This window comes from Sus scrofa, chromosome 7 (genome assembly GCF_054392235.1).
Source record: "Sus scrofa isolate SSC_HxYL_T2T_F1_AM1 chromosome 7, Sscrofa_HxYL_maternal_Yorkshire_Landrace_v2.0, whole genome shotgun sequence".
Lineage (NCBI taxonomy): Eukaryota > Metazoa > Chordata > Mammalia > Artiodactyla > Suidae > Sus > Sus scrofa.
Genome location: NC_139389.1, coordinates 92,020,459 through 92,042,952, shown reverse-complemented (window position 1 = coordinate 92,042,952; position 22,494 = coordinate 92,020,459). Strand labels below are relative to the sequence as shown.

Sequence of the window (22,494 nt, the reverse complement as noted above, 5' to 3'; positions counted from 1 at the left end):
AAAGAAAGACTAAAAAAAATTATAGTTGATTTACAGTGTTGTGCCAGTTTCAGCTGTACAGCCCAGTGATCCAGTGATACCTGTATATATACATTCCCTTTCTTATGCTATCTTCCATCCTGTTCTATCCCAAGAAGTTGGATGTAGTTCCCTGTGCTATACAGTAGGACCTCCTTACTTATCCGTTCTAAATATAATAGTTCGCCTCTATCAATTCCAAACTCCCCATCCATCCCACTCCCCTCCTTGATTTAAATATGCTCAGATGATCTGGGAAAGAAATCTCAGGCTAAATCCAGCTTTTTCCTACAAACCCCAGGGGCATCTAGAGCAGGGAAGGCTGAGACACACCCCTGGAACTGGGTCCCCAACCTCCTTAAGCTGGGGCCACTTGGCTCCAGACTGTCCAGTTTGTGGTCCATGAGCCTTGCACACCATTCCTTTCCAGATGGAGCTCCTGCAAGTCTTTGTAATAAATTTTTTCTTGAAAGTGATTCTTCTGGTTCATAATCACTAAGGGACACCTGGGTCACCACGTTATCAAAATCAGTGTGAGAACCAAACACATGACAAACTGTTCTCCAACCTTCTAAATAGCCATTCTACTTTCTACCCTTGTTTTATAATCTAGTGAGTGCAAACTACATCTATGTAGGATTTTCATAATTTGAGCTTGGAATCCTTGCTTTAAGATGACTAGGAACTCCTATGTATGTTACAGTGACCCTTTCACATCCTGTGTCACCCCATTCCTGCCTTAGTAGCACATTAGACTCACTTCTCTTCAGATACCTGACATGTCCCTGTCATTTTCTCTTTGATGCTCAGACCCTCTGTGCTTGGTCTGAGGGGATGAGCGTTAGCCTTTTTAGCATTCCTGCTGAGGTCTTTGTGGAGAGCAGCCTTGCTTTCTTGCAGCAACAAGGCAGCCCAGGCCCATCTTAATCATTTTTGGTTACAGACATGAAATTGAACAACTTTTCCCATTTCATGTTAAAGGCTAACTCTGGGGTGAGAGAGGTGTGTTCCATTGGCCCCACCATGGCGAGTGGGAGGAAGTATTAGTATGATACTAGAAGAGAAAATTACTTAAATGCTTAGTGATTGAGACTTTATGAAGAACATGAATTTAAAGTTTACTAAATAACTCCAATAAATTCCAGCCTCGCTTAACTTTTCCTGCCTTATTAAAACATAGCACTTAGTAAACTATTTTTTTTTCTTTTTTCTTTTGCTTTGAGGTAACAGGTTTCCCACTACAGAGTGTTGTGCTGTCGTTTCTCCATGTATTTAAAAAGCCCTTAAGGGAGTTCCCATCGTGGCGCAGTGGTTAACGAACCTGACTAGGAACCATGAGGTTGCGGGTTCGGTCCCTGCCCTTGCTCAGTGGGTTAAGGATCCGGCGTTGCCGTGAGCTGTGGTGTAGGTTGCAGACGCGGCTCGGATCCCGCATTGCTGTGGCTCTGGCGTAGGCCGGTGGCTACAGCTCCGATTAGACCCCTATACTGGGAACCTCCATATGCCGTGGGAGCGGCCCCAAAGAAATAGCAAAAAGACAAAAAAAAAAAAAAAAGCACTTAAGGAGAACCTGCTGTGTATTCCTTCCACTCTCTGATTTCATGGAACAGGTTTCTAGTGTATTAAGGAAGATCATCTTCCTAGATTCCTTAAACTGCCTAGATAGCTATAGATGCATATTGATCACTAGACAGTGACAAGTTACCAGGAATTTGTGTAGCTGCCTTGGCCCAGGGCAGCCTGTCTGTTCCTCTGATTCGCCCTCTCACTGCAGGCTTAGAACAACATATTTCTTGCTCAGGTTTCTGAGGATCATTCACAGACAGCAGTGATCTCTACCAGTGTAAAGAGCAGAGTTCAAATGCAATACTCTTGTTGTTGTGGAATTGAGATATTAAATGCTACACAGCACTGGTATACAGCATGACAACTTGGCACATACATATCATAAAACGACGACCGTAGTAAGTTTAGTTGATATCCATGATCTTTTAAACATTTTTTTTCCTTGTGGTAAGAATTTTTAGGATTTACGTTCCCAGTATTTTTCAAACATACCATAGAGTTGTGTTACCTAGACATCATAATATCCCCAGGGTTTATTTATCTTATAACTGGAAGTTTGTACCTCTTAACCACCTTTATACAATTTCTCCTTCCCCCATCCCTTGCCTCGGAAACCACAAATCTGATATCTTTTCTATGAGTTTGTGGGGTTTTAAATTTTTTAATTTTTTTTTTTGTCTTTTTGCTATTTTGGGGGGCCACTCCCGTGGCATATGGAGGTTCCCAGGCTAGGGGTCTAATCGGAGCTGTAGCCACTGGCCTACGCCAGAGCCACAGCAACTCGGGATCCGAGCCGCGTCTGCAACCTACACCACAGCTCACGGCAACGCCGGATCCTTAACCCGCTGAGCAGGGGCAGGGATCGAACCCGCAACCTCATGGTTCCTAGTCAGATTCGTTAACCTCTGCGCCACGACGGGAACTCCAAATTTTTTTAATTTTTAATATTTTGCTATTAGGGTTGCACCTGTGGCATATGGAAGTTCCCAGGCTAGGGGTCACATCAGATCTACAGCTGCTGGCCTATGCCACAGTCACGGCAACACGGGATCTGAGCTGCTTCTGTGACCTACACCACATCTCATGGTCACACCAGATCCTTAACCCACTGAGTGAGGCCAGGGATCAAACCTGCATCCTCATGAATAATAGTCAGGTTCACTAGCACTGAGACACAACAGGAATTCCTGGGTTTTTTTTTTTTTTTTTTTAGATTCCACATAAAAGTGAGATTATGCAGTATTCACCTTTCTCTGACTTCACTTGGCATAATTCTTCAAGATCCATTCATGTTGTCACAAGTGGCAGGATTTCCTTCTTTTTATGTCTAAATAGTATTCCATTATACTATGTTTTCTTTATTCATTCATCTGCTGGGCACTTAGGTTGCTTCCATGTCTTGACAGTGATGCTGCACTGAATGTGAGGGTGTAGATATCTCTTCGACATGGTGATTTTGTTTCCTTCAGACAAATACCCAGAAGTGGGATTGCTGAATCATATGACAGTTCTATTTTAAATTTTTGGAGGATCCTCCATACTGATTTCCATGGCGCCTGCATTAACTTACACTCCCACCCACTGTGCACAAGGGTTCTTTTTTCTCTACATCCTTCTGAGCATTTGTTATCGCTTGTCTTTTTGATAATAGCCATTGTAACAGTCATGAGATGATATACCACCATATCATTTCCCCAATGATGAGTGATGTTGGGCACCTTTTCATAAACTTGGCCATTTGTCTTCTTTGGAAAAATGTCCCTTCAAGTCCTTTGCCCATTTTTTCATTGAATTATATGGATTTTTTTTTTTTTTTTGCGCTATTGGGTTGTCTGAATTCTGTATATGGTTTGGATAGTACCCTCTTATTAGATATGTGACTTGCAAATATTTCCTTCCTTTTCCATTCTGTTGATTATGTGTTTTGCTATGCAGAAGTTTTTATGTTTTTGATGTAGTCCTACTTTTTTCTTTTTTAATTTTGTTGCATTTGCTTTGGGTGTCATATCCAAAAAAAATATTGCCAAGACCTATGTCAAGGAGTTTTTTCTCTGTTTCCTTCAAGGAGTTTTATGGTTGCAGGGTGTACATTCAAGTATTTAATCCATTTTGAGTTAATTTTTGAATTGTGTAAGATCATTCTTTGACATGTGAATAGCCAATATTCCCAGCACCTTTATTGAAGAAACTGTCTTTTCCCCATTGAGTATTCTCCTTCATCAAATGTTAGTTGACCATCTATGCATGAATTTCTTTCTGGGCTCTCAGTTCTGTTCCATTGGTCTATGTGTCTGTTTTTATGCCAATACCATACTATTTTGATTACTATATCTTTGTAATACAGTTTTAAATCATGAAGTGTGATGCTTCCAGCTTTGCTCATCTTTCTCAGATTGTTTTAGCTGTTTCGGATTTTCTATGGGTTCAACCAAATTAAAATTTTTTTTTCTGTGACTATGAAAATGTCATTGGAATCTTGATGGGGATCGCATTGAATCTATGGATAGCTTTAGGTAGAATGGACATTTTAACAATATTCTTCAAACTCATGAACATAGGATTTCTTTCCATTTATTTGTGTCTTCTTCAATTTCTTTCATCAAGGTCTTATATTTTTCAGTGTAAACATCTTTTACCTCCTTGGCTAAATTTATTCATAAGGCTTTTATTGTTTTTGATGTATTGTAAATAGGATCATTTTCTTTATTTCTTTTTTAGCTAATTCGTTGTTTGCAGTGTTCTTTCCTGTACCAAATCATCACATTACATTATATTAATCATCACATCACAAGCTCACTGGGAAATGATTAATTAATGTTTTCTCCAGCTGTTGAAGGAGGCAAACATCAGAACAACTGAGACTTAGTTTTGTTTATACTGATATAAATTATTTTTCCAATTGTAAACCACACTTGGTGTGTTTCAGGCACTATCCTCTTCTCACAGATCACAGGTGCTAATTTTAATGTACCTTCTCCCTCTTGCCCACAAAGCTCTGCTGTGGTTTCTTGCTCTAGTTGAGTTTTACTGTCAGTCCCAGCTGTTTATCCTCCCAAAGTCAGTGTGAGATGAATTCACTCCCTGCACAATGAGAGAAAATAGATCAGATACACTTGCTCTATCCAGGTCTTGGCTTCCATTCACAGATCAGCAGAGGAGGCTTTAAAAAAAAAAGTTATTTTTTCTCTTTAACAGAAGAGCTAGTTGGTGGCAAGAACACTTAGACTTAAGTTAGGCTTTTGAAAGCAGCCATGTGAATAGCACTGCCCAAGTGTTAGATGATTCAGTACAACACTAAGAGACCTTACAGACACAGAGAGAAATGTTATAAGTGAGAATGCATAAGGGTACTCTGAAGGACTGGAGACAGAAACCAGAATGAGAAAAGAAGACTGAAAGCAATTGAATGAGGAGGGAGTGACCACATGGTAAGAGAAGAAAACTGAAAGTCCCTTCCCTTTAATCTGCTCCAGTTTTTGCCCTCAACTTCATCTCTTCCCAGGCCTGATAGAGTCCAGAATGTGGGAGAGGGAAGTCCAGATTGTGGGTGGTGCAGTTCCAAAAGGGTGTAGATGACCTTGGACACGATAAAGATGGGTGCAGACATCTAGAGATGATCGTGGTGGGCCTGGAACTCTTTTTTCTACCAAATATGAATTGTCAGAAGACTTCGACACACAGATTTTACAGCAGAAACTTGTGTCTTTCCACCTGCTGCATATATGGCAGCAGAGCTAAGAAACAGAGTTAGAGTTGACCTCGATAGCTAGTCCTAGAGCTGTCAAGGGCGAGGGGAAGGGCATGTTTGTTCTTTGCTTCAGTGGGATTCTGGAGAAATGCTGAAAAAGAAAATAAGCCACTGGTCTAGAATGATACTTCTGAGAATAGGGAAGTACTTGCTGAATGTAAGCATCATTCTGATTACTTAGATGAATTGTTTGGTGTGATAGGGAACACCCAGAGCGGTAGTGGCCCTCAAACCTGGCTCTGCATTAGAATAACCTGGGAGGTGTCCCATTACACACCTACCCAGATAAAAGTCTTAGGGAAACAGCCCTGCCTTTGAAGCTGTGGGGAGTGGGAGAAGGGAGTGTTTTGTTATTTTTGGCTTTGTTTTCCTTTTTAAAGCTCCACCAATGATTGTAATGGATAGCCAGGATTGAGGACCACTTCTCTAAGATCATCCTATGAGAGGTTCAGAAGAAGCATGCTATTGCCCTCTGAGCAGCATATGATCCATGAACACATAGAAGCATTAGGAGCACCTGTTCTATTCATCCACAGGCTCACACATACAGACACAGAACTCTTGGAGAATCAGCTTCTTCAGCCACAGCTACTTCATATACTTTGAGGAAAGATCAGGCTTTTGTTTGCTTTGCTTGGAAATATAAACTTGGCCCTGGGCTTACTATGTGGATGTAGAGAGAACAGGATCAATTTATCCCTCTCTAGCAAGATCATAATTGGGAACAGTGCAAGGGGCTTAGAGGGACAAAGGAAACAGAAGTTGTATTGATAAAGGATATCCAGGAGAGAAAAAATTAAGGAGTGCAGGAGAGAGGGAGGAGAACCAAACAACAAAATATATTTGGGTTCCTTTTCTGCCTCCTAGCCCTAAAGGGGAGAGGTGTTTGTGCACAGTAAGGCTCAATAGTGGTTTATGATAAAAATGGAGTCCTGATTTGGTAACCCCAGGATGAAGGGTGATTTTTTTTTTCCCCTAGAGAAATATTAAATTAAAGACAGTATTTGATTTTTCATGTCAAGGTAATCTGACCTTTTAAACTCTTTGTAGGAAATACTTGTTATATGTTAGCTTGGTTGAAAAGAAATGGTTGAGCAGAGTTCTTAGTCTTGACTCTGTGGCCGCTGGTCCATCATTTCATGAGAGGCCTGGTAGATAATGAGGATGGGTGATTCAAAGGAAAACTAGAGCAGTGACTGGAAAACAAGTCTGGCTGACAGAGTACTTCATGTAAAGAATAAACTTGGCGATGTCAGATTCTTAGAAATCTGTTAGCTGTAGGAGAAAGGGGGGAATTAATACAGAGAAGAAAATAATTGCTTAACCTCTTTCAAAGTATACTTGGCATCAATCTGAATGTCACTAATACTCTGACAAATATCTCCTGTCAATTTGCTCCTTTAAAAGACACCATAATAGGAAATATGTTGGAGCTACCATTCTGGTTATCTGGTTTCACTGTGGTGTCTGTTCAGGGAGAGGCACAGATGCCTCTGGAATGACCCCATGCTCAATTTGGAGGCACCCCAGTGGCCATCTTTTCCCCCTTCAATGGAGAATGCTTATCTCCCTGTTTCAGAATCGGCATTTGTAAAATCCCAGCCCGGGTGGGAACCTCCAAAATTAACTTAATTTGTTCACCAAACACCATAGGTTGGGGAAAGGGTTGCGTGTATCCACTCTTCTCTAAGAGCAGAGACCCTTATTTTCAAAGACTTGAGAGGTAAGAGAGTCCTCATTTGTCTTTACTTGTGCATTCAGGGCTCAAGTCTACAAAATCAACGGGCTATTCCTTCTCATGAGTTTAAGTGTTCATGGGAGATAATGAACCCGGGGTCATCTCAGTGTCTGCTCTGCGATCCCTAATTCATTTGAGCCAAATCTGTGCAGGAGAAAAGCAATGTAGGTACTTCCATGGAAGGAAATACCTCCTTGCTGTGCAGGCTCTCTCTATAGATGATGCTCATGACCCAGAACTTACATTTTCTCACATCAGGCTCTGGTTCTGCATCCTTTTGTCCTGAACTACTTCCATGTGCCTACAAAATGAGTGACTTGAACAAAAATGAGATTGCCAAAATCTCACCCAGGAAGAATTGTTCTAGGTGCTTCCAAGAAGGCGGATTGGCTGAATTCAGTGCATTACAAACCATGGGAAAAGTAAATTTGGAATTCAGTGGTAGATGGTCGGGAGATGGATTGTGTGAGTTTTGCCTGTGTTTTCTCTATTTAAGAAGTGAAAGAAAGAAAAGAAACTAGCCTGTCATTGTTCACAGATTTGGGAGCATTCTGTTCTTCAGCCCTGGGATATGTAGTCATGGGGAGTGAGCAGCATGAGTGGGTGGAAGGTGGGGCTCCCTGGAGTCAAGGTCACCCTACTGACCTTGCTGGGAGGCTGCCATAGGTCCTCTGCAGACTGGCTGAAGCCTTTTCTCTTTGGAGCTGTACTGTGCTTGAACCCTGTGAATCGTGGGCCTATCTTTTCAGTAAGACAACTAGGGAGAACTGCCATGATTGTTGAACTTGGGGAAATGGACTATCAGTCCATGGACTGCACTTCTTCCTCTTTTCTGAACTTCACTGAAATTCTATTTCATGATTTTGGTTTTTAACAACATCCTGAGAGGCTTGTGAAGAATGCTAATAATATGGCTTTCTTTCATGTATGTTTGCTCTAAGGGCCTGCACTGTCCTGATCAAGTGGTCCCAGACTTACTCTAAGGGTTCCTTACAGGGGAATGCCATCCTGATGATGTAGCTTTCTGGATCACCAATGGCTCAGAATTCTTTACGTAAGAGTTTTAGATACATATTAACCATCCTCTTCCAAGTGGAAAATCCAGATATCAGATTAAAAGAATGATACCTTAGCCTAATTAAAGTGTCTTTATATCCCAAAGAGGGGAACCAGAAACTGTACTTGGCAGTTACCTAGCTGAAGAACAACGTACCTGGTCCAGAAAAGGTGTTAGGAAAAAAAAGGGTTTGGTGTCCTGCATTGAGCTCTGCAGGATTTCACATGTTAATAGAATTAGGATGGCTGGAAGGTGCCTGTTGAAGTTCTCTTGCTCTGTTCCCTAACTCTGACACCAGATCACATAGTCAAACTAATCTGTGCATGTGCCTTCCCAGCCCTGGACTACACTCTGAGGTCCAGTGTACTGCTTTAACTAGCACTAGGAGGGAAAACTGTCTCTGTTACCAGGAGTTTCCAATCTAAGACCTGTTTGGAAAATGCCCTATCAGTTCCTTCGGTGCCATTTGAGCTATGAAGTCCCATCTGTCCCACTGATTATGCAGTTCCTTCTGTCTACCCCTCCTAGAAAAATGAAGTGCTTGAGTGGAGTCTTGGGAATGTGTCCAGAAGGGCATGATGGCCTGCCTGTAGTAGTTGGGGAAGGTGGACCTGGAATCTGATGGCTGGTGGAGGCAGCCTTGGGAAGCATGAAATAGTGTAAAAACTAAGTCTCTAAGAGCAGAACAGGATCCAAGGTCAGGGGTCCACTAAGGGCTGTCAGAAGAGCCAGTATGTTTGGGATCCCAGCAACAGTGACTCCCTGGGCAGGGGATTTTTTTCCCCCTGGAATCTGGGGCTGGGCCCTAAGGGAACTCAGAGGATGACAGAGGTGTCTTGGATGAAGGCTGGCTCTCTGGGCTTTTCATCCAACACCAGGGTATGGCTATATCTGGAGTTAGTGTCTAACTGCAGGCCTGCTAGGTGTGCCTTGCCAGTCACCTTTCAGGTAGGTAAAGTCACTTACAGAGGACTCTGGCAAATTAATCACACCTGGAGCAGCAGAAGTTTTAACAAAGAGATGAAACACTTTGTAGCTCTCCATTCTTCTATTTATTTATTTATTTTTTTTTTTTTTGTCTTTTTGCTATTTCTTGGGCCGCTCCTGCGGCATATGGAGGTTCCCAGGCTAGGGGTCCAATCGGAGCCGTAGCCACCGGCCTATGCCAGAGTCACAGAAACGCGGGATCCGAGCCGCGTCTGCAACCTACACCACAGCTCACGGCAACGCTGGATCGTTAACCCACTGAGCAAGGGCAGGGATCGAACCCGCAACCTCATGGTTCCTAGTCGGATTCGCTAACCACTGCGCCACGACGGGAACTCCCCTCTCCATTCTTTTAAATCACATCTCAAGGTGGTGTTGCCTCCCATGTACTTTTTACTGAAATGATCACATGGTAGTTGTGCTAGAGAAAAATTTAGAAGAGGAAAGTGTAATGGTTCTGCAACCACCTAAATGGCTTTCATTTTTATAGGTTTCCTTATCACTCTTGCACACATACATGAACACACACACATATATGTATGTGATAGTTGAAGGCATTTTGCATTCTGCCTTTTTCACAGTGGTATATCATAAACATTTTCTATGTTTCCCCTAGCCTCTGTCAATTTTCTTCTTTAATGGTTGGAGGATAGAACATTCTGAGAAAGCTCCATGATTTACTAGACAGTTTTCCTTTGGGATATTCATGTCCTGTCCAGGTTTTTTGTTTGCCCCATTATGACGCTCTTAGGACAACAGTGTGCATAGGCGTTTGCTTTTCTTCAATTACTCCCAGAAGTAGGATTACTTCAGCAAAGTTATTGACTTCTTTATAACTCTTTTTATATTACTGTATTGCTTTGCAAAAGAGTTGTACTCAGTGCCACCTTGCCTGGGATCGTACCAGCTCAATTACAACTCTGATGGTGTTAAGGTTTTTTTCCTCCCATTTTTGAAAATTTAGTTGATGTAAAATGATACATCGAAGTTGCTTTAGGAGTTCCCTTATGGCTCAGCAGGTTAGGGATCCAGCATTGTCACTGCAGCAGCTTTAGCTGCTGCTGCTGCTTCTGCAGTGGAGGTTCAATCCCTGGCTCTGGGAACACCCATATTCCATATAGCTGGCCAAAAAGAAAAAGAAAAGTTGCTTTAATTGTCATTTCTTTCATTACTAGAAGAGATAAAACCTCTGCCGTATGTTTTAATTTTATTCCAGATATACATCATTTATTCATATCCTTTGCCTATTTCTTTATTTGATGCTTTTTTTCTACATTTCAGTGAGATGTTAATCTTTTTGTCAAAGTAATACAAAGAAAAAATTCCTATAGACTCTTTGGTGTTGATGTTTCCATTGTTCTGAAGTTGAGTAATCTTGGTACAATCCTATCTGTTTTTTGTTTGAGTTTATCTGTTGCTTCAAAGCATGGATGAGCATTAGATCTGTAAAGGAGTATGAGCTATTTATTACATGCTAGTTTGTCTTAGAATTTCATTTTAACATGAGTTATTTATTGTTATCCATCAGAGTCTTTTATATTTCCTGTGGATTTGACTGAATATTTTTCTGTTCTGCTATCCACATATCAAAGAGACATTGCTTAATAATAATGTCTTTCCCCATTGTACTAAAAATCTACTTTATTGACAAACGTGATACATTTCATATTTGCTTATGGACTGTCTATATTGGGGTACATTCTTCTTTTGAACCATGACCAGAATGAGTTCATTTTGCTTCATAACTTTTTCTAAAACTTGGTTCCTTTTCAGAAGAAAGATTTCTTACTCTTTATATTTCCAGGTTAATTTTCTAGCAATTTTATTGAATTCCAAAATGCCCTCCTGGAATTTGCCATCTGTAAATTAAATTCAGGAGATTAAGCAACAACAAATACTAGTATTCTCGTTCTGTAACAAGGTACACTTTTCCATTTCACCCAATCAAATTTTATTTTATAGAGCAAAAGTTTGTAGTTCCATTTTGAAGGTTTAGCTCAACATTTAAGCAAATTCCTTTACAATTTAATATTTTGTAGCAATTGTGAATAGAAAATTTCATTGTTTTCTAACTGAAAATACTAGTTTACTTGCTTCTGTTTCTTCTATTAGATGTTAATTTTGTTTTTTACTTATATGGCATCATCGTTATTTAGTTATCACTTGTGTCAAAGCAAAGGGCCTCCAACATGTTCAGAAAATGTTGCTCTGTGACCTTCTAGAAGGGCTTCTTTCTTCCTTTAATAGCCTGAAAGAGTGGAAAGGAAGTGAAGTAGGGAGAGGATAGGAAAATGAAAGCACACACATCCGCATCCAGGAGGTGATGTCAGGGCACACAGGACCGTTAGGGAGGTGGCCCCTGAAGCTTTTGCGGCTTCTCTTAGATCCACAAGGAGTCTTCCAAGATCCTGGGACCCCCAAAGTAGAGGTTAGGCTTAGAAATCTAATAGTCTTGAAACATTTATGTATGGCTGGAGACAGGCAGAGTTCTCCTCTCCTTTGTTGCCATGCCAGGTTTATCGTACTGGGTGACAGTGTCCTCTGGGAATGACCAAAAGAAATGTCAGTGGTGGAATCGATTTTGAAATTACAGATGAGATGATTGAGTTAATGATCTAGTGGAACATTTTTCCTCAGGACATGGCATCTGGGCACTTTTGCTGGCTTCGTCCCTGTTCCACTTCCGTCCTGTGAGGCGATTGGTACCATATATTCTCCCTCTGCCAACAATGACAGCCAAGGTCACTCCTAGCAAGGACAGGACTGCCATCCCAATAATGTCTCAGAGTCTTGAGGTCTGTATCTCTCTGGTAAATAGGTCCAGGCAGTCTTCTGTGTAGTATATCGTATCTTCCCTGGGATGTTATACAGACATATCAAATAGTGAACAAAGTTGGTAGAAATGTTTCTCTGTGACCTTCTAGAAAGGTGTTAGACCCAAGTTCAAATCCAAGCTCTCTGCATACAAGCTAGCCATGGGAAAATTTCTCTTTCCCATCTGTGTAAGGGAAACAAAAGAACCACCTCATCTAGTTATCATTCATTCATTCATTCATTCAGAAAATATGAAACAGGAAATAGGAAATGCCTCCTGTTTGTCACATCGCTGATAAAGGTGATGCTGATGTGGAAGATACTGATCCAGCAAAGACTCATGGAACTTGTATCTTAGGGGGAAAGAGGGTAGATACACATCAAAAATAATATATCAACTAACAAATGCCACGAGAAATAATATGGCAGAAAAAAGTGTGATAGAGGAAGTGTGATTTTTCTTTTAGAAGAGATGATCAGAGAAGACTTCTCTAATGACATATCTGAGCACAGAGCTGAATAAGGATGGAAATGAGCCGTGAGAATATTGAAGGAAGAGCTTTTCAGAGGGAATCGCATGTGCAAAGGCCCTGTAGTAGGAGCTTATGTGTCTGAAGAATAGGGGAAAGGGCGTGTTGCTGAAGCAGAGGGAGTGGTGGAGACCATGCTGCTGGCAGGTGATGAGGTCAGATGGATGGGGGGAACCAGATCAAGTAGGGCAGGGATCTTGACAGCAGCCAGCAGGTCAAATCCGGCCAGTGCTTGTTTATGTACCCCCTAGGTAAGAACATATTTTAATTTTTGAAAAAAAATTATTTTAAATATAAGACTGGGAGTTCCTGTTGTGGCTTAGCAGAAACAAATCTGACTAGCATCCATGAGTTTGCAGGTTCAATCCCTGGCCTTGCCTAGTGCGTTAAGGATCTGGCATTGCCATGAGCTGTGGTGTAGGTCATAGATGCAGCTTGGATCTGGCATTGCTGCAGCTGTGGTGTAGGCCAATGGCTACAGCTCCTCCGATTAGACCTCTCGCCTGGGAACCTCCATGTGCCATGGGTGCAGCCCTAAAAAGACAAAAAAATAATAAAGAGGACTGTATGACATGCGTTATGCAAAGCCACAAACATTTACTATCTGGTAAATTTGCCAATTCCTGATGCATAGCCTTAGAAGCTGCGGTGAGGATGTTGGACTTCTAAGCATGAAAGGCAGCGATTGGGGGTTTTTGGCAAGAAAGTACCCTGATGTGATTGACATTCTTAAAATAATGGCTCTGACTACTGCTTTTGCTCAGACCATTGATGGGGTGGGTACAGCAGGGAGCACAGGTAGGGGGCTGTTGTTATAGTCCAGATGAGACAGGGCAGCAGCGGGACTCTGAGTAGTTGGACAGAGAGTGTAATTTGAAGGTGGCACTGAAGATGCTTTGGATCGACTGTGGAGCTTGAGAGGAGAGAAAGGGGTAAAGGAGGATGCTGAAGTTTTGGGGCTACACCCTCTCCTTATATTGTCCTGGACACTGAATGAGAATGATATTATCTGCCCTTCAGGCTTGATGCATCCAGTTCCTTTACCATTTTGCAGTCAGGGTTACCTTCCTAAGGTATGGTTTTGATTGCAACATTCTCCATTCAGAGACCCACCCCCGTGTCCTGTTAGCCTGGAATGGTCAGGTGTAGCCCGCTGTAATCTCACAGCCCTGCCCCCGCATCCCCACTCAATTCCAAAGGTTCCCTTTCATCAAAGCCAGTCCTAACCAATGAATTGTCCTCAAGTCTCCACATGTACGTCATACTCTCTGCTGCCAGCACTTTGTCCACGTGGTATCCTGTTTAATTTTTTTTTATTAACTGTTGTTACATTTCAGCCGTCCTATCACAATATTATGGTCTGCTTTTTTATTTTTATTAGAGTATAGTTGATTTACAATATTGTGTCAATATCTGCTGTACAGAGTGACCCAGTCATACACACATATACATATATGTACATTCTTTTTCTCATACTAAATCATGTTCTATCCCAAGAGATTGGACATAGTTCCCCGTGCTGTACAGTAGGACCTCATTGCTTATCCATTCTAAATGTAATTGTTTGCATCTACCAACCCCTCCCCCTTGGCAACCACAAGTCTGTTCTCTGAGTCTGTTTCTATTTGTAGATAGATTCATTTGTGCCTATTTTAGATTCCACATATAAGTGATATAATATGCTATTTGTCTTCCTTTTTCTAACTTCACTTACTTAGGGTCTACTTTTGATAGAGCAGTGCTTCAACACCCTCCTTACCCTCTTGGTCTGGTCTGGTGCTCTTTGTCTTCACCTCTTTTAGCAGGGATGTCATTTCTATTTGCAACATGGCTTTTCATACACAAGTTTTGTCTCCGGCCAGAATACAGAGCGGGAGATAGTAGAGTGTAGGGTTAAATCCCTTGTCTTTATTAACTCCAGGCTCTTCCCTTGGAACCTGTATGACTCTGAGCAAGTTAGTTCTTTAAGCCTGTTTCCCCTTCTGTAAAACAGAAATTCCATTGTTATTTTGCAGCACTAATTAAGAGATAAAATGAGATGGCCCATATACAGTACATAATGTAGTTGTGTGTACCTGCCCTCTGACTAGAACTTTTTTTTTTCTTGTCTTTTTAGGGCAACACCCATGGCATATGGAAGTTCCCAGGCTGGGATCAAATCAGAGCTACAGCTGCCAGCCTATGCCACAGCCACAGTAATGCCAGATCTGAGATGGGTCTATGATCTACACCACGGCTCATGACAACGCCGGATCCTTAACCTACTGAGTGAGGCCAGGGATCGAACCTGAGTCCTCATGGATCCTAGTTGGGTTTGTTTCCGCTGCACCATAGTGGGAACTCCCACTAGAGCTCATTTATTCCAGCTCGATCAATTCACCTTCATTAAGGAGCTGAGGAAGTATCTTTCTATCCTGATTTTCCTAGTGTTGTGGACCCTGGTTTGGTGCACAGTAGGCAAGTGAATGCATTATTAAAAGTAGGATGAAATGAGCTCAAGTTCTGGAGTTAACTCTGAGTTCAATTCCCACCACCACCACCACATCCAGCTGTGTGACATCTGCCAAGATCCTTCCTCTCCGAGTTTCAAATTCCATATGTTCCAAGTGGATGAAATCATTCTTGCCTTGAGAAGTTGTTAGGAGAATGAGCTATGATGGTGTGTAAAGCACCTGATGCATAGTGTGTGCCAGTGATGGCTGTTGCCAAGAGGGTGATTATCAAAGCTTCTGGCACTGAAGTTTGATCATTCCTAAGAGAAACGATCATCAAAATGTCGCTAGACCAGCACCATCAATCACTCTCACTTTCCCTGGAACTGGTTAGAAATGCAAGTTCTTAGGTTCTACCCCAAGTCTAATACAACAGACACTGTGGAGTGGGGTCCAGAAGCCTGTGTATTAACAAACTGATGTGCCCAGGTATCTAAGACCCACTGCCATAGTAGAGGGAGTTGGCATGCAATGTCCCATTCAATCCCAGCAGGTGAGTTAAGTCCTTCTGCTTTTCCGTTGAATCAGAATAGAGGCCATGAGGGCCAAGAGATATTTTCAGCATTGCCAGAGAAGGGGGGGCACAGGCTCCTTACTGTCCCTTCTAGGGCTCAGGATCTCCTGACTCTTTACGTACAATGACTCTCAGAGTTGAAGGAAGGAAGAAGAATTGGAGGAAGGTGTGGCTCATGGTTAACGGTGGGAAGCATAATTGAGTCAGTAGCTAAGTTTGAGGCACAGGACTAGTCCAGGAGCATAACCCTACAACGTAAGTTGTCATGAGCTATTAACTTGTGATACCATAACTGTACAGGAAAAATATCAACTGACAAAATATAAAAATTATTTAGTATGACTAATTTTAACATAAGCTGTTGATACATTTGTAAATACAGCAGCTGAAGTTAGCTCAAATTTTAAGAAATTCAGAAACAGTGCAAAGAGCATTTAATTCTTGTATTAACATCTGGAGGGCACTTAAATATTTCCAGAGCTGTGGAGAAAGCACAGCCACATTTATATATAGTTATCAGCTTTAAAAAAAAAAAACATGATACCACATTTATCTTTTTCCTTTTCTTTAGGCTCGTTGTATGACATGAAAAATCATCTCTTTGACAGAGTGATTCTGTTAATCCAAGTAGAATTGAAATGGAATTACTCCGGGCCATAGTATCTAGACCTCTGCCTTCTCTCCATGCCACCAGCCTCCCCTGTTCATTGTCTGTGGCTCTGATGGAAGGAGGTGGACACAGAAATGGAGCAGATCTTCAACCCAGCCCCTTGGGCTGCTGCTCTGTAGCTCTGAATAAAATATGGTGCATAAGAGGTGCTCTTGGCATATGGAAGGAAAATGTTAGAATTTCTCTTCATGATTAATTTTAATCTCAGGCTTTGAACTCTCTTTTTGTGCATATTTGGGGATGGGAGCCTATGTGCAATTTTTTTTTCTGAAAGGGGTGTGTGATCAAAAACTTTTGACTGCCTCTGAGGTCAGGTTAAAGATGACAGGGAGAAGTTTGGGTAAAAGATTGAAAATGGTAATATCGAAAAATTTCTAGGTGTTCCTGTCGTGATGCAGTGGTTAACGAATCCAACTAGGAGCAATGAGGTTGCAGGTTCAATCTATGGCCTTGCTTAGTGGGTTAAGGATCCGGCATTGCCGTGACCTATGGTGTAGGTCACAGACGTGGCTTGGATCCCGTGTTGCTGTGGCTCTGGCGTAGGCCAGGGGCTACAGCTCTGATTAGACCCCTAGCCTGGGAACCTCCATGTGCCACAGGAGCGGCTCTAGAAAAGACAAAACAAACAAACAAAAAACAAACTAGAATTTTCTGTAGATTTCAGTCTTTCATGTTACCCACTCACCTATAACTCTAAATAAAATTTGTCCCATATCATGTACTGTTCAGTTCAGCTCATGGTGTGCGGATCAGATAAGGCGAGAAGCAAGAAGTAGTCACAAGTGGCTTCATGTTGGGCTGTTTCTTCCTCTCTTGCCTCTCTCACTGTGGGGGTTGCCACTGAGTGAACAGCCAAGTGGAACTGCCTGGTGAGGTGGAGAGAGGGCATCAACCTGGCCCCTCAACTAGAGGATCTATTTCTGCATCCCTGGTTCTGCTTTTAAAGTCCCAATTTCAGCACCATCTCTCATTGGTGAGATCTGGGTAAAGAGGCTTGTTTAAGTGAGTGGACAGGAGGCACCAGTGCCTTGAAGGGCAAAGACCACAAGGCACAGACTGTGACATATGCCTGCCCCTCATGCTGCCTTTCTGTCGCTAGGCTGTAGTTACATCACATTTGTTTCTCTCTCTCACTCTGAATGCTTCTGAGAAGTTTCAAAGGAAGGTAAGCAGTACCTATCTCATTTACGTGCTTCTCTGGTAGAACAGCTCTGGGTTTCTGCTGATCCCGGGCAGGGGCCATTTCAGAGGAGAGGTTTGGCCCCTCTCACCCTCTCCCAAGGATGTTGCATGGCTGTGGTCACCAGTCTCTCCCCCCGCCTGTAGGCTGGCCACTCGCTTCTAGAATGAATTCCTTGGGAGCTTCGCGATGGGTCTTTTCTTTGTAGTCTGTCTTCCAAGAATTCTTGTGCTGCTTTACCCTCAGGCTGCTTTACCCTGGCCCTGAGATTTGCCCTGACATTTCCCCCCCCTCCTTCCCCACAGGCGGCACAAGGGGGTGGCCACAGGACCCTGCTCTACGGCCACGCAATTCTCCTGCGGCATTCTTTCAGCGGAATGGTAAGCACATCCAGATGTTTGCTTTCATGAAACGGGGGGGGGGGGGGGGGGGGGAGATAAAGGGGGAGGAAGAGCAGGAAACCAGCACTAGATCTGGTCAGGTAGCCAGCAGGAGTAATTCAGAATGTAAACGATTACAGCACATGACTCTCTTGGTTGTTTCTATCATGTAACTTACTGCCTTCAGCAATTAGGCATTTGTGGTTACTTTGTATCTGACCACCTTCCTCCCCAGCCCATGAGGAAAAGGGCCATGTCTTTTTATTTATGTATTTACTTACTTACTTACTTAAACTAAATATAATTCTACCGAGTACAGTGCTTTGACAGACTTGATGCCCAGAAAATATCTGTCAAATTGATGATCACATAAATCATGAAATAACTGATTACTTGAGTATCTGAAGATAACCAGCATAGGGGGAAAAGCCATCAAGTGGGGTTTTTGTGACCATTTTCTTCTTTTGCTAGTTAAAGGAAAGAGGAGGATATCCGGTGCCTTCAGTCCTGGGAGAGTTTGAAGGTATTATGTTAATCCAGAGGCAGGCGGCAGATAAGGAGCAAAGCAGGCATGGAAAGCAGATCAGGCTAATTAGGGATTTAGAACCAGAATTAACTGAGATGGTGATAATTTGATGTAACTTGAAAATTTTTTTCTGAAGATTTAAATAAATATAACTGATAAAATACAGATATTACTGTTCTTTTGCAGGGAGTGTAAGAGGAATATTGTGATCTCAATGAAGTATAATATATGCCACCTTTAATAACATTTACTCCCAGTTTTCTATGTATCATTCTCACCTGTAATCATTGTAAGGAAGGTTTCTTTCTCTAGCCCTAGTGGAAAACTGTTCCATTAATTTAGGACTTTATTTTCACACATTTACACCTGCAGTGTGCTGCAAAGTTCGTCTCAAAGCTTGAACTGTCAAATTGGCAGGGAAAACAGCTGCCTCTTCAATAATTTATTTATTGCAGCATTTTTTTTTCCTGAGCACTGGTAAGAAGTTGACCTTTTCAGCATGAACATGCATCTGTTAGAGTCCCTTATGGCAAAGGACAAAGAACAGAAATGACCAAATAGAAGGTTATCTGAGCAGGAGATGGGGACATTGAGAGAGTGGGGAAACTTTGCACTCTGGCAATCTGTAGAATTAAGAGGTGATCCTTTATCTTTAAGAATATGGTGTTTACCCATAGGGTCAATAAAACCCTCATGCCTCTCCTTTTTCTACCTAAGTAGAATAAGCAAAAGCTCAAAGAGCACACTTCTCATGGCTTTGAAAACTCAGGCTCACACTGTGGTAGAGATAGGAAAGTTTATATTATTTGTCATTAGATTGGTTGCCCTCCCCCAAGAAATCCCCCCCTCACAGTTAACATGAAGACTATAATGGACAGTCCCTTTTAGAAGCAGCTCTGAGAATACAGCCTCTGAGATGACATGGTACAATGTGGTGACTATTTTCCTGCTGCAGAGAACTTGAGGTATAACTCAGGAAGCATATGCCAAGTACATACTGCCTCCTATTCTAATGCTAAGACCACCCACTGTGCGTGTTAACAAAGGAACAGGAAATGACCATGGATTTTTTCCCATTATTAAATTATTTTAATATATTTTAGTAATTAAATTAAGTTAATGTTAATAATTTATTGATATTAATAAAGTTTTAAAGTTTTACATGCATGTGTATCTTTGGAACTAGAAAAAAAAAGACATTATTTGAGAAGTTTTAAGCTCATAGAAAATTTGAAAAACAGAAAATAAATAGAAATGGGGACATCATCCCGATGGCTCCCACTGTCCAAAGACAACTTGTTGTTCAGTTTGGTGTAATTAATGCCTTTTAGCCTGGTTTCTAGACATTTAAATTTTGCATATGAGGCAGCTATACTAATATACTATTTTGTATATATTCCATGCTATTACACACTCTTGATAAAAAAAAAACTTTGCATGGAAACATAGTATTCCATAAAATGAAGTACCAAAGTTTATCAATCTTTCCATTATTATTGGTTGTATATGTTCTACTTGTACCGTTCCCAGGTTAAAAGTCTCTAGGAGTATTTTTTAACTAAAGCCTATCAAATATTTCACTTATTTCTATAACATATAAACCTACAAGTTAAATCACTGGATTGTCAAATAAGAATCATCTTTGAGGTTTTAAATACATTATAAAAATATATCCTATAAGCTTTGTAGTAATGAACAAGATAAACAAACCCTTTCCATAGTAGCTCAATGTTGAGATTGACAACTGAAAGCCAACTAGTGGTGAGATGCCAAGATTTGACAGGAGTATGACTTCACTAGCATCTGCTCTTTTTCCACAGTATCTAACATGTTTGACTACATCAAGATCCCAGACAGATAAACTTGCCTTTGATGTAGGTCTATGGGAACATGCCACAGGTAAGTCAGCACACCCAGGTCTCCTGTTACAGTGGAGTCTTGGGCTAAGGGCTTTAGAGGAAGATACAGAATGCTACTCATTGGGGGTTCAAAACAACATAGTCAAGAAATAGGTCTGATAAAACTTTGGAGACTAATTTTTTAAAAAGTATGTGTAATAAAAACATAGGAACTAAGAATGAGAACATAATGCTTTAGCCACAGTCTGCCAGTGTTTCAAAGAAAAACAGTGTTTAGGGTTAGATATTGAAAAACAAGAGGAGAAGTTATTCCTGATAAAAAACCAAAGGCAATGAATAACTGCTAGAAAACAAAAATAACATGTTTACATAATGAAGTATATATAGTGTCTAGATCAAAAGAGTAGTCCCATTTTATTCTACAGTAAACCAGCCATTTTTAAAGCCGTTTTTCCCAAATGTCAGTCAGTGACATGCACCGTAATGGTTTTTGCCATTCCTGGGCATCACCTTTGTTATCATTTATTTTATATTTTTCCTTAAACTAACTTACTTTTGTACTTAAAAATTTATAGATAAAATTAAAATCATTGCTGTAAGTGGAAAACTGATATTGCTTGCTGTAAAGTAAATATAAAGAAAACAATGTCACTAAATCATTGAAGAGATGCTGGCAAATACTAGAAAAGTGTTCATGACACACAAGCTCCAAATTGAATACTTTATGATAGAATCAGAGGACTTAAGAGTAATACAAGAAATTTCTTAGTGTATGATTCAGTGCTATTTAATTGTCCTCTATCACCAGTGCCGTATACATCATGTACTTTGGCAAACACTGGTAGTTTTCTGGGTTTTTTTTTTTTTTTTCCAGTTCAATCAAAAATAATGACTGTAAAGTGGTGGATCTTAATGAAGGGGGTGACCAGGATGATGCAAGTTCTCCCTAGAAACCAAAAAAGAAGAATGGAGGACCAAGATAACTATCAACCAATATTTATAGTTATAGTATCAAAGAAGGGGCTGACTTGCTGTGGGTTATGCCAAAGGCCAATGGAGCAGCATATAGACATTGAAGGAAACCACTTTGTAATATCTGAAGTTATCCAGAAGAGGAACAGCCAGCCTCAGAATGAAGGATGCTCCCTGTTGCTGGAAATATTCATGGACAATCTATGTCAAGGGCATTACATATGTAATGTCTTCTTCTTTTAGAGATTGGGCATATATACCAAATCAGAATTCTTGTTTGTAAATAGCAGAAACTGCTTAAGTCAAACAAAACAAGAGCTTACTTGGAATTATGTTGCATAGACTTTCTCTGAGGCTGATCCATTGGCTTAGAAAAAAGCCAGGAACAAAGGCCAAGGAAGAGCAAACAGCCTAGGTCACAACCGCAGGTAGAGTGTAACTTGGAGACAGTCTTTAATAACATGACATTTGCCCCCAGATAGAAGAGGAGTCTCATTGTTGGGTGGCCAAAGGACAAAGTCCATGGGGTTATTCTAAAACTACATCAATTGATAAGGCAATGATCCAGATTGTCTGATTTTACAGATGGTGTAGAAAAAAAAAATATTTAAGAGTTTAACCCTTGTGCACCTGCTGTTTCTACATCATGCACAGTGGTTTCCAAGAATAAGGAGAACCCCTTCATCTCCTCCTCTTCTCCTTTTTGTACAGAGCAAAAGAGCAAGCCTGCCTCTGCCCATTAGGTGTCTTTTCCTAAAATAAGATTATATTTGAATTTGATTTGAGGTTGCTTTGTTTTCAGCTAAAGTGTTATTCTGAAAATATAATTTCCTCTAAGGTGTTGTCAACCTTTGCTGAAAATTACAAAATGAGTGAAGTGCGACACATGCTGAGTGTAAGTTGACCGCTAAATATAAACCAGCCATCAGTCATGGAGCACATAATTGGAAAAGTCATATGTGGCTCTTCTATTTATACCAGTAAAATGACTTTGGACTTTTTGAGAGTTAAGAAGAAATTGAGAAATAACCACTTTCTAATCATGTATTTGGGAAATCTATTTTGTTTAATTATGAGAGGCTCCAATAGAAAAGAGGGAAATAGCAATAGAGAATATTACTCTTTCTAGCATTTGTTTTTTCCTTTAAATTCCTAAAATCAGACTTGGTGTGAATTCTGCTGACAGGCAAGGGAAACACATTCACCAATCCAAGTTCAAGCTGGCTGATGAGAAGCTGAATTTGGCAGAAGGACCCAGGGAAAAGGGTCAACCAGGTGTTGATGAAAACCTAGAGGCTAAAATAATGTATTTACCTCTCTAGCCCCCAAGCCCTTTTTTTGTTTGTTTGTTTTTGCTTTTTAGGGCCACACCCACAGCATACGGAGGTTCCCAGGCAAGGGGTTGAATTAGAGCTGTAGCTGCCAGCCTATGCCACAGCCACG

The 22,494-nt window shown here is 41.1% G+C and overlaps 1 protein-coding gene across 10 annotated transcripts in view; it reads left to right on the top strand.

Annotated features, from left to right (window-relative positions):
- Positions 1-22,494, top strand: part of RYR3 (ryanodine receptor 3) — a 568,796-nt gene that overhangs the window by 220,888 nt on the left and 325,414 nt on the right. For all 10 annotated transcript variants that reach the window (XR_014810912.1, XR_014810914.1, XR_014810913.1 and 7 more), the window contains exons 4-5: positions 17,620-17,694; positions 20,041-20,119. Coding sequence is in view for 6 of the 10 variants with exons in the window: in XM_084969350.1 (XP_084825476.1) it covers positions 17,620-17,694; positions 20,041-20,119 (154 nt within the window). In the remaining 4 variants the exon portion in view is untranslated. The remainder of the gene's footprint in view (positions 1-17,619; positions 17,695-20,040; positions 20,120-22,494) is intronic.